The sequence below is a fragment of the Schistocerca nitens genome, chromosome 5, assembly GCF_023898315.1.
Source record: "Schistocerca nitens isolate TAMUIC-IGC-003100 chromosome 5, iqSchNite1.1, whole genome shotgun sequence".
NCBI lineage: Eukaryota > Metazoa > Arthropoda > Insecta > Orthoptera > Acrididae > Schistocerca > Schistocerca nitens.
In genome coordinates, this window is record NC_064618.1 from 500,930,066 (window position 1) to 500,942,202 (window position 12,137).

At 44.5% G+C, this 12,137-nt stretch overlaps 1 protein-coding gene across 1 annotated transcript in view; it reads left to right on the forward strand.

Moving 5' to 3' along the window:
- LOC126259862 (facilitated trehalose transporter Tret1-like) overlaps positions 1-12,137 on the forward strand; it is a 72,534-nt gene that overhangs the window by 357 nt on the left and 60,040 nt on the right. The window contains exon 2 of the mRNA XM_049956919.1: positions 4,779-5,164. Coding sequence (XP_049812876.1) covers positions 4,779-5,164 — 386 coding nt within the window. The remainder of the gene's footprint in view (positions 1-4,778; positions 5,165-12,137) is intronic.

The window sequence follows — 12,137 nt, forward strand, 5'->3', positions numbered from 1 at the left end:
TCCACCCTAGTGTAGCCATGTATGGAAGTGAAACATGGACGATAAATAGTTTGGACAAGAAGAGAATAGAAGCTTTCGAAATGTGGTGCTACAGAAGAATGCTGAAGATTAGATGGGTAGATCACATAACTAATGATGAAGTATTGAATAGAATTGGGGAGAAGGCATCAAGGGATCACAAATTTAGCATTGGAGGGCGGCGTGGAGGGTAAAAATCGTAGATAGAGACCAAGAGATGAATACACTAAGCAGATTCAGAAGGATGTGGGTTGCAGTAAGTACTGGGAGATGAAGAAGCTTGCACAGGATAGGGTAGCATGGAGAGCTGCATCAAACCAGTCTCAGGACGGAAGACCACGACAACAACAACAACACCTCCTGAGGCAACTGAACGTCTGTGGAGGAATAACTGCCCATTCTTCCTCAAGAGCTGAAACCAGAGAAGGTAATTGTTGTGTTGACAGAAGAGCCAACACCGTGTTATTAGTGGAGGCCGAAATGCACGCGTTTAGCTCACGCAGGCTGGCGAGAGGAGGGAAGGACTATACTGACGTGAGGTCTGGAACATGACAAGAAATTAGAATTCAGAAAGCGGACGTAATTAGTTTGAACGTCGCTCTTGACGGTACGTGAGTCACAATATTATCTGTTCAGATTATAGTAACTGAATATGGCGCCTTGCTAGGTCGTAGCAAATGACGTAGCTGAAGGCTATGCTAAACTGTCGTCTCTGCAAATGAGAGCGTATGTAGACAGTGAACCATCGCTAGCAAAGTCGGCTGTACAACTGGGGCGAGTGCTAGGGAGTCTCTCTAGACTAGACCTGCCGTGTGGCGGCGCTCGGTCTGCAATCACTGATAGTGGTGACACGTGAGTCCGACGTATACTAACGGACCGCGGTCGATTTAAAGGCTACCACCTAGCAAGTGTGTTGTCTGGCGGTGACACCACAGTAATAATGTTACATACTGGAAAGATACTGAATATCTAACTACCCCAATGATTTTCTGTTGGGTTCAGGTCGGGACTCTGGACGGGACAGTCTAGTTCAGGAGTGCTGTTGTCCACAGACCATGACCTCTTCATGAAAGATGCCTTGTAGGGCTGTTACAGCCAGTCATCGTCTCCGATCTGTTCCTCTATAGCATGCAGAACACAATGCTGTAAATGAGTTGGTATTCTTCCGCATTTAGAATTTTCTTAAGCGCAATAAGGGGACCCCACTATAGCCACAGAAAACATTCCACAGAGTAACTGTAAGTTCTCCATATTTCACTGTTGCCACTATACATGATAGCATGTAACGTTCTCAAACCATTCACCAAACCCAAACCCATCATTCAGACTGCCACATGGTATATCGTGAATTGTCCATCCAGGTCACTCGTTTCCAGTCATCAACTGCCCAGTGACGTTGCTCTTTACACCATCTCAACCACTGCTTAGCATTGACTACAGAAATATGTGGCATAAGAAAATGGTCGACCATTCTCACTGATCACAGAAATTGCGCTGTTAGCGTTTTGGAACTGCCGAGTGAGTCCTTCCGGTGATTCCATGCGATTTTTTGTCCAACCACCTTCCACAGTGCTCGACAGTCCCTGGTCTGAGGTCTGCCTGCGTCTTGGTTTAGCTATGATTGTTCTTCCGCGTTTCCACTTCACGGTCACATCTCCAAGTGTCGACTTGGGCAACATTAGAAGGGTTGAAGTGTTCCTGATGAATTTGTTATTCAGGTGACATCCATCGCGATGGAACTCCCTTAACTCTCCTCACCTACCCATTCTGCCGTTACTGCTTGTCCCTCCCAACCCCCCTCCTCCCCCCACCATTACCTTTTATACTGGTGGGATCAGATTCTCATGACATGTAGTGGTCCATTCCGCATTACATAAGGTGTCCTGTTACTTTTGATCGCACAACGTATCTCCAGTGGACCCGACTGGATAGCCCGCGCGGCGAATTGACGACGAAAGCCAAAGTGTCGGCCTGCCTGGCGGTGTCCCACAACTGACTAGGTAAATACCGGACAGGTGCCTATGTCCCGCCTCAGTTGCACGATTCACAAACATACAAACATTTCCAAAGCGTTCGACTCTTTTCCATGGATAACACTACACGCAGACGATTGAGGTATACAAATCGTGTCCCGACGAGGGAATGGAGGAGAGGGGGAAGGGGTGGTAGAGGGGTTACAGGGGTGGTGACAGGGAGGGCATCCGACCACCGTCTAACTTTTTTTTTTTTTGAGTCTTCAGTCTTGTGACTGGTTTGACGCGGCCTACCAATAATTGCTATCCTGTGCCGACATCTTCATCTCGAAGTAGCTCATGAACTTACGTCCTCAATTATTTGCTGAATGTATTCCAATTTCCGTCATCCTCTACAGTTTTTGCCCTCTACAGCTACCTCTAGTGCGATAGAAGCCATTCTCTCGTGTCTTAACAGATGTCCTATCATCCTGCCCCTTCTCTTTGTCAGTGTTTTCCAGATATTCCTTTCCGATTCTGCACAGAAACTCCTCATTCCTTACCTTATCAGTCCACCTAATTTTCAAAATTCCTCTGTAGAGCCACATCTTAAATGCTTCGATTCTCTTCGGTTCCGGTTTTCCCACAGTCCATGTTTCGCTTCCATACAATGCTGTACTCCAACCGTACATTCTCAGAAATTTCTTCCTCAAATTAAGTCCTATGTTTGATACTAGTAGACTTCTCTTGCTCAGGAATGCCCTTTTTGCCAGTAATAGTCTGCTTTTGATGTCCGCCTTGCTCCTCCGTCATTGCTCATTTGGCTTCCTAAAAACTAAACTAAACTCCTCCCGAACAGACCATGAAGGCCCAACGGTGCCGACTGACCGCCATGTCATCCTCAGCCCACAGGCGTCACTGGATGCGAATATGGAGGGGCATGTGGTCAGCACACCGCTCTCCCGAGTGTATGTCAGTTTCCGAAACCGGAGCCGCTACTTCTCAATCACGTAGCTCCTCAGTTTGCCTTACAAGGGGTGAGTGCACCCCGCTTGCCAACAGCGCTCGGCACACCGGATGGCCACCCATCCAAGTGCATTTGGCTTCCTAGGTAGTACAATTCCTTAACTTCATCTACTTCGTGACCATCAATCCTGATAAGTTTCTCGCTGTTCTGATTTCTGCTACTTCGCATTACTTTCGTCTTGCTTCGATTTACAATCAATCGATATTCTGTACTCACTGGACTGTAATTCTTCTTCATTTTCTTTCAGGATAGCAGTGTCAACAGCGAATCGTATCACTGATATCCTTTCACATGTAATTGTAATTCCACTCTTGAGCCTTTCTTTTATTTCCATCACAGGTTCTTCGATGTAAAGATTGAACAATAGGGGCGAAAAACTACATCCCTGTCTTACACCCTTTTCATTGAGCACTTCGTTCTTGGTCGTCCACTCTCATTATTCCTTTTTGGCTCTTGTACATTTTGTATATAACCCGTCTCTCCCTATAGCTTCGCCCTATTTTTCTAATAATTTCGAACATTTTGCACAATTTAAAATTGTTTTTTCCACGTCAACAAATCCTATGAACGAGTCTTGATTCTTCTTTAGTCTTGCGCCTACTGTCAACCGCAACGTCAAAATGACTCTCTGGTGCGTTTGCCTTTCCTAAAGCCAAACATCGTCATCTAACACACACCAAATCGTATAGTAAACATGTGGGATGGCGATCCGTGTAGGTACGGTATAAAAGCAAAATAAGAAGAAGAGAGGGATAGTTCGAAAAACGCTCAGGTCACACCCTTCTAAGAGAAGGCTCACAGAACCGATCCAGAAAACTACCGCCCAGAATCCTTCGCATCCACATATTGTACAATCTTTGAACATATTCTGATCTAAACGTAACTATGTATTGCGAACAGAATTACCTGCTCCTGGCCAAACAGCATTGGTTCCGAAAACAACCGTTGCGCTTTCCTCACGTATCATCCTGAAAGCCATAAATTAGAATTATATGAGTACCGTCAGCTGCGCACGGGCGTTGATATAGATCGACGGGGACAGGTGAAAATGTGTGCCCCGACCGGGACTCGAACCCAGGATCTCCTGCTTACATGGCAGACGCTCTATCCATCTGAGCCACTGAGGGCAGAGACGATAGTGCGACTGCAGGGACTATCTCGTACACGGCTCCCGCGAGACCACATTCTCACCTTGTATGTCCACACACTACATTCGTAGTGTCCAACCCCAACACACGCATTACTCGTGGAAGACATTCTTCCAAGTCCCGTAAGAGTTCGGGGAATATGTGTGCGTCCGCACAGAAGTAGAAGGTCATGGCCGGTATCGCCAGAACTGTATACTTATATGGATATGGTGTCTGTTCTTTCGGGCATGTCCGAAAGAACAGACACCATATCCATGTAAGTAAATACATAAAAGCGTTCAAGTGGGTACACAATTTATCGCTTTCCGAAAATCATTTGACTGAGTGCCACACCTACGCTTCTTATGAAAAGTATGATAATAGCCAGGGCGGGTCTATCCTATCCCTGACAACTACGATCAGCACATACTCGTCCAAATCGTATTTAAGTTTCTCCACTGATGTCCATCATCAGTACATTAAGGATATCGTCTACCTACTATGGTCTCTTGGAATGGCCTTCAGTGGAAGCAATTCCAATATTTGAAAAGTACACTCTATCCATTTTTGTTGAAAATAGCTGCCAGATTATCGCCCTATATCGCCAGAGAGAGCCACGGAAGCGCTGTAGCCGGTGTCGTTGTGTGCCGGCAGCGACGCTGGGCTACCTGTCGTTCGGCGCGTTCGCCGGCTGGGCGGCGCCGGTGCTGCCGCGGCTCATCTCCAACTCGTCGCACATCCCCACCACGGAGGACGAGGCCTCCTGGATCGTGGCGTCCAGCTCGCTGACCATGGTCTTCCCCATGCTGTTCATCGGCCACCTGGTGGACCTGCTGGGCCGCAAGCGCATGCTGCTGTACAGCGCCGGGCCGCACCTGGCGCTCTGGGCCATCCAGATCTTCGCCACGCAGCCCTGGGAGCTCATCGTGTCGCGCGTCGTCGGCGCCATCTCGCAGTGCATCATCATCGTCACCTCGCCCTGCTACCTCGTCGAGATCGCCGAGCTCGAGATCCGCGGCACGCTGGTCACCCTCTACCAGGTGGGAGTCCCACTCTAGCGAAGTGTTTGTCCGCTTCTTTTCACGAGGACACCACCAAATGTGTTGACCACGGATTCTGATGAGTCTTAGGTATGTTGTAGAAGGACCCGTGCTGAGTAACTAGCTAGCGGATTGTCATGCAACGGTCCTTTGTTTCCGAGAAGCTGTGGCCGAGCGGTTCCAGGCGCTTCAGTCTGGAACCGCGCGACCGCTACGGTCGCAGGTTCGAATCCTGCCTGGGGCATGGATGTGTGTAATGTCCTTAGGTCAGTTAGGTTTAAGCAGTTCTAAGTTCTAGGGGACTGATGACCTCAGATGTTAAGTGCCATAATGCTCAGAGCCATTTGAACTATTTGTTTCCGAGAAAATCTATGTTGAACTTTTAAGCCAACCCCCGTATCTGAGACGTTAATCATATTTCGACTAAGCAAGCGTATCACAGGGGCTAAGATTCACGGCTGTCACGCTGGCAGTACAGGTTCAAATCCTGAACAAGTGCTTTCCCCCCAGTTTCATCGTGCAGAATACCATTACGAAGTTTATGTAGAGTTCCACTCTGCCAAAACTACGGTTCTCTACTTTTGGTACACTGCATAAATGATGTAGTAAATGGTAGGATTACTGGTAGTCTCCGAGACGTTGATAGGATTGCTAGGGAAAATACGTAAAAGAGTGTGTAAGAGAGAAACTGGGAGCCAATGAATTCTTTTTTTTTTTTTATCCTTACAGAATACAAATTGCATTTATGTAACCAAAGCTATTACTTTTGATGCGAGTACAGTCTACATGCACAAACATAAGAAATATATATAATTACTGTTGTTATTTTCTAATCAGTAGAATGTTCTTCATCATGATCGAAAGCAAGAGTTTTCTGTTATTTTTGATAAGTGGGAAAGTTGCTTATGAATAACAGAAACATGTTTCATATAAGTTCGACAAAGTATTGAGGCGTTGCTTGATACACTTCTGCTTTGCGTTTTTATTTTACCTTATTGTTCGGAAAATTGCGTTTCCTAACACTACATGGTAAATCCGTACTGTTACTTCATTTTTACTACTCTATCTCTCTGTTTACAGTTACAAATCAACCATTTTCGAATAAAATCTGAATTAAAGATTGACAGTTTTGCTGTAAATACTGTTTACTTTTAAGTAACAGACAGGAGAATAACTGTGCAGAAAAAACGTTTTCTGTAGGTTATCCAGCCCTTTATATATCCTCAATCAGTTCCTAGACGGTTTACTACTTCCGATTTTTAGGGGAATCTAGTAAGATATTGATCGCATAGTAAAGAAAGCGATAGTTATGAGGTAAAGCCTGATAGGTATGCGACATTTCTAATATACAAATAACAAGGGATCGACCTTAACTGGCCAATGCTACCGTAGTCTAAGGAAGCCTAAGGTAGTTTTATAATTCTAAGTATATGGCATACAAACCGTGAAGAATCTTTCGGTGTATCTGATCGCGTTAGTAAGTTTGCCCTTCGATTCCTCATACCACTCCTGTACTTTCATGGATCTTCTTTTGGTTGCCCTTCTGCAGAAACGCTTGCTTCTTCCTTTTCATTGCAATGCGCTGCACTAGGGACGCGTTGCCAACAACCGATGCTGGTGACAAATGTCAGCTAGCAGTTTACAGGGCCTAGGAATTCTGTAAGCGTTCGTGAAGGAGAGGGTACAACTGGAGGAGAAGTCACCTCTACGAAACGCAGGAAGCCAACATTGTCCAAATATTTGGAATTTTAACTATGAACCACATACGGAGTACACTAAGAAGTGTCCTGTACTGACTGATTTGTTAGTGAAATTACTACGACGAAAATGACTACTTTCGAATAATTTTGCGTGTCATATACTATTTAATGATATTTTGTACTATTAAATTGAAAAAAGAAGTACACGGAGGAGCATATGAAGCCGTAACGCTAGCGTAGCAGCCGTGAACCATAGCTATTGCGCCACGCTCGTTTGATGGAATCGTGGTTAACGTTACGTGTGTGGAAGTGCGAACAAAAATTTAATATCGATTTTAGCGGAAACTAGGGACCGTCGTATGAAATGCCACTGAAATTTTCTATAAAAAAGTATATTAGTTTTATTGATAGCTTTTATTTATTGATTTTGCATTGACAATTGCTTTGCTTTGAATGTCTGAAAAGATTGCTTGAGAAGTAGCGTCTATTACAAGGAATGAATCGATACAGAAGATAATCCGACTCGTGATTTCCAAGGAAGTGTACTGAGTCGTCCAATAAGGGAAACCAGGCACTACTTAAGTTCCCTTCAAAAATCATAACACTTTGTTTTATACTGCTTTACTTCTGTGGCATCAAATTAGACAAAACATTAACTAGTTTTTGATCGTATGTAAGGAATTCCCTTGAAACCTGTGTGAACTTGCTTTCGCGCCACGTGGTCGGTTGGAGCAACCGCCGCATTGATAAATTGTAGTTTCGGTCTGAAAATATATTTTACACGATGAATAATCATACGATATTGAGCGAGTGTAAAATAGGGAAGGAATAATCGTGTGTGTCCATATTTTTCTGGGTTTCTGTTGGCTACTGAAACTTGGCCATGTGGGTTGAACAGCATTGAAGTGATGTTTCTTGTGCACCCCCATAACGAGTTGATTTGTTGGCGATGTTGTGAGTTAAGTAAAATACTCGTGCCACTAGGAAAAGCATCGGATTTTAATGCCCACTGATTTGATAAGGATTTGCGAAATACTCTTCCACCCTGACCTGGTTTTGCTTGTATTGTCTTTGCGGAACTTGTTCTGCGTAATCTATAGTAACTGAATGTAGTAACCGAGGGTTTAGGTATAATTGTGCGGTTGTATAGAATTACATTGAAGCCAGGTCTGCGCTCTTCTGTCCCATTCCATAATTACGTGGCGAAACTGAACCATGTTCCTAGAGACCGGTTTTGATGATGTACATTGCAAGAGAAACACAACTAGTTGTTGAAATACCATCGGTACTGAATAAATATCAATTAATCTCTACCCTCGACTGATTATTTACTCCTTCCATCATAAAGAATAGGTGGCAGTCAGTACCACAGTCGAATTCTGGGTCATGAAAGCAAATAAAAGCTATATAATGCCTATTAAGCTCTGTATAGGTGCCTTGTGCAGTGGTTCAAAAAAATGCGTTATCCGTTTCGTTCAAATTTCTGCCGGTTCGTTAAAACCTTCCGCTAGAAATCTTTAATACCCAGGAATAACTGGCAGGGGCCAGTAATTTCGTGGACCACACGAATTTAAGAAACCATTTACTACAGACGGCAGCTTGCAGGAGCGGTAGGACATGTCAAAGCGACGGTAATCTACCTACTTAGGTGGACTTATACCACCACCACTACTGGAAGGTTACGTTGCACCTGAAATGTAATTTTTTTCTTCTTCTGTTCTGGCTTACCTGTGACAATAACGCGCGGTCAGCTGTCCTCCGGAAACTGCTGCTGCTGTTGCTACTGAAAGCTACTAAAAGGGCACGTGTAGTTTACTCAGCGGCAAACTCATCACAGGTGAACTCAGTGCGCAATGAGTCCACGTAATGTGTCTGCAGTTTAAATTCCAGTTGTGAAACTCTATCTAATGAATGACAAACATTGGGAAATGGACGATGATGTGGTAAATTACATTAATGCTGATTCCTTTAAAAAGGATTATTGGTAAATTTTAAAAAGTAACTTTTTAAAAGTGTTCTTCATTATAATCAAGAATTGCAAAGATGACAAATTCTAAAAATACTTTAAATTTGTCTGTTCAACAGTGTAATGTCCAAAGAATTGCTAAAAATGTACATGTTCATCGCAGATTATAAAAGATGCATTAACTGAATCAGTCGTTCCTGAATTGTCGCTGATGTTACCTAATTAAGAAGAGGGGGAAAGTTCTATGTTGGATACTGAAATGTCGTGTGTCGAGGGCCTCCCGTCGTTAGACCGGTCACCTGATCAAACCTTTTTAGTTGACACCGCATCGGTGACTTGCGCAGCGATGGGGATAAAATTATGATGAAAACAACACAACACCCAGTCCCCGAAAGGAGGAAATCTCGGACCGAGCCGAGAATCCAACCCGGGCCCCTGGCATATAATGCTACCGCGCTGACTACTTTTTGACTTTTTTTGTTGTTTTGTTCGTTAGTGTTCGTTGCATTTCTTCGGAGCGGACGGCCATATGACAGGCGTGAAAGTTCATCGTTGACCTAGTCACTAAGTTGTTTTTTTTTTTATTACAGAGGACAGCAAACCCTGTGACCGAACACGCTGAGCTACCGTGCCAGCAACACCGCTCAGCTATGGAGGCGCACGCAAATAAAGCAAAGAAAATTAATTATTACCTTATTATGGAGGTTTCAACAGATTAATCAAAAAATCTCTCTCTTTCGCAATGAAGATATCAAATACAATATTATTAAGTTAATTTCCTCATTCTAGATAAATTTTATCATTCTTGCCATGCCATTGTATCGGCAGTGGCCCACTTCACGCTTACACGATTCGGACTGACTGACTCTGCGAACAACATCCGTGAGAGGCGGCCGACGCACAGATTTTATTGCAGACGCGCAGTGTCGCAGATAACATTGAGCACTGTCTGAGAAACATAATAAGCGCGACTGCCATCCCTGTGTCCAAGTTGTAATGGAAGGTAATAGTGAACAAATATCAACACCCCTTTTACCACGAGACCGTAACTAGGTCCCTCAACAAAATACTTAAGACTCATTAAAATCTTTGATTATCAGTTTTAATTGTCCCCTGGTCAGTGACTTCCAGTCTGGGCAGCGCTCGCCAAGCAAGGTGTCCAGTGAGATAGCGTCCTTGGAAAGCATACGTTCTTTCTTAATTCATGAAGAAATGGGAGTCGATACGGGAAACATAGCAGATTCAATATTATAGAAGTCAATAGAGCTTAGGAAGACCTGCAATCAAACGAGAAAGAAGGGATACTTATCCCTCCTCCAGAATCATTGGGAGAAATACACTACTGGCCATTAAAATTGCTACACCAAGAAGAAATGCAGCTGATAAACGTGTATTCATTGGACAAATATATTATACTAGAACTGACATGTGATTACATTTTCACGCAAATTGGGTGCATAGATCCTGAGGAATCAGTACCCAGAGCAACCACCTCTGGCCGTAATAACGGCCTTGATACGCCTGGCCATTGAGTCAAACAGAGCTTGGATAGCGTGTACAGGTACAGCTGCCCATGCCGCTTCAACACGATACCACAGTTCATCAAGAGTAGTGACTGGCGTATTGTGACGAGTCAGTTGCTCGGCCACCATTGACCAGACGTTTTCAATTGGTGAGAGATCTGGAGAATGTGCTGGCCAGGGCAGCAGTCGAACATCTTCTGTATCCAGGAAGGCCCGTACAGGACATGCAACATGCGGTCGTGCATTACCCTGATGAAATGTAGGGTTTCGCAGGGATCGAATAAAGGGTAGAGCCACGGATCGAAGCACATCTGAAATGTAACGTCCACTGTTCAAAGTGCCGTCAATGCTAACAAGAGGTGACCGAGATGTGTAACCAATACCCCATACCATCACGCCGGGTGATACACTAGTATGGCGATGACGAATACACGCTTCCAATGTGCGTTCACAGTGTTGTCGCCAAACACGGATGCGACCATCATGATGTTGTAAACAGAACCTGGATTCATCCGAAAAAATGACGTTTTGCCATTCGTGCACCCAGTACACCATCGCAGGCACTCCTGTTTGTGATGCAGTGTCAAGGGTAACCGCAGCCATGGTCTCCGAGCTGATAGTCCATGCTGCTGCAAACGTCGTCGAACTGTTCGTGCAGATGGTTGTTGTCTTGCAAACGTCCCCATCTGTTGACTCAGAGATCGAGACGTGGCTGCACGATCCGTTACAGCCATGCGAATAAGATGCTTCTCATCTCGACTGCTAGTGATACGAGGCCGCTGGGATCCAGCACGGCGTCCCGTATTACCCTCCTGAACCCACTGATTCCATATTCTGCTAACAGTCATTCGATCTCGACCAACGCGAGCAGCAATGTCGCGATACGATAAACCTCAATCGCAATAGGCTACAATCCGACCTTTATCAAAGTCGGAAACGTGATGGTACGCATTTCTCCTCCTTACAAGAGGCATCACAACTACGTTTCAACAGGCAACACCGGTCAACTGATGTTTGTGTATGAGAAACTTTCGTCATGTCAGCACGTTGTAGGTGTCGCCACCGGCGCCAGCCTTGTGTGAAGGATCTGAAAAGCTAATCATTTGAATATCACAGCATCTTCTTCCTGTCGGTTAAATTTCGCGTCTGTAGCACATCTTCGCGGTGTAGCAATTTTAATGGCCAGTAGTGTAGCAATCAAGCGACTATTCAATTCAGTGTCTAAAATCTACGACTGTGGAGACATATCGTCAGACTTCGGGAGAAATACTATGCTTTCAATTAGACATATGTGATACTCTATTACAGAACGCTGCTTCTCGTACACCGACAGTGACTTTGCACACCACCGTGTTACGCGCTACAATTCGGAGCCCTCTAGCGGCATAGGGTTGCAACTTGCGCTCTCGAAGAGCGAAAGCCGGCCGAGTTATGTGCATTACATGTAGTACATCTACCGATATTGAGAACGGAATAAAAAAAGTCGGTAAAATCATTTTTCAGCACACCCTCGTAGAAGCAAATCCTTACCACCACCTTTTGCTGATGATATTGTACTGTTCTCGAACTAAATCAAGCGATGCTGGTAGAACTAGATTACGAAGTGCGACACTAAAAGCATTCGTTGGATTTTGATATTTAGGCGGCAAATTAACTGACGATTACCAAAGTAGAAAGGATGTTGAATGCAGACTGATAACAGCAAGAAAAACGTTTCTGAGAAAGAGAAAATTGTGAACATCTAATATAATATTGATTGTTAGGGAGTATTTTTTGAAGACGTT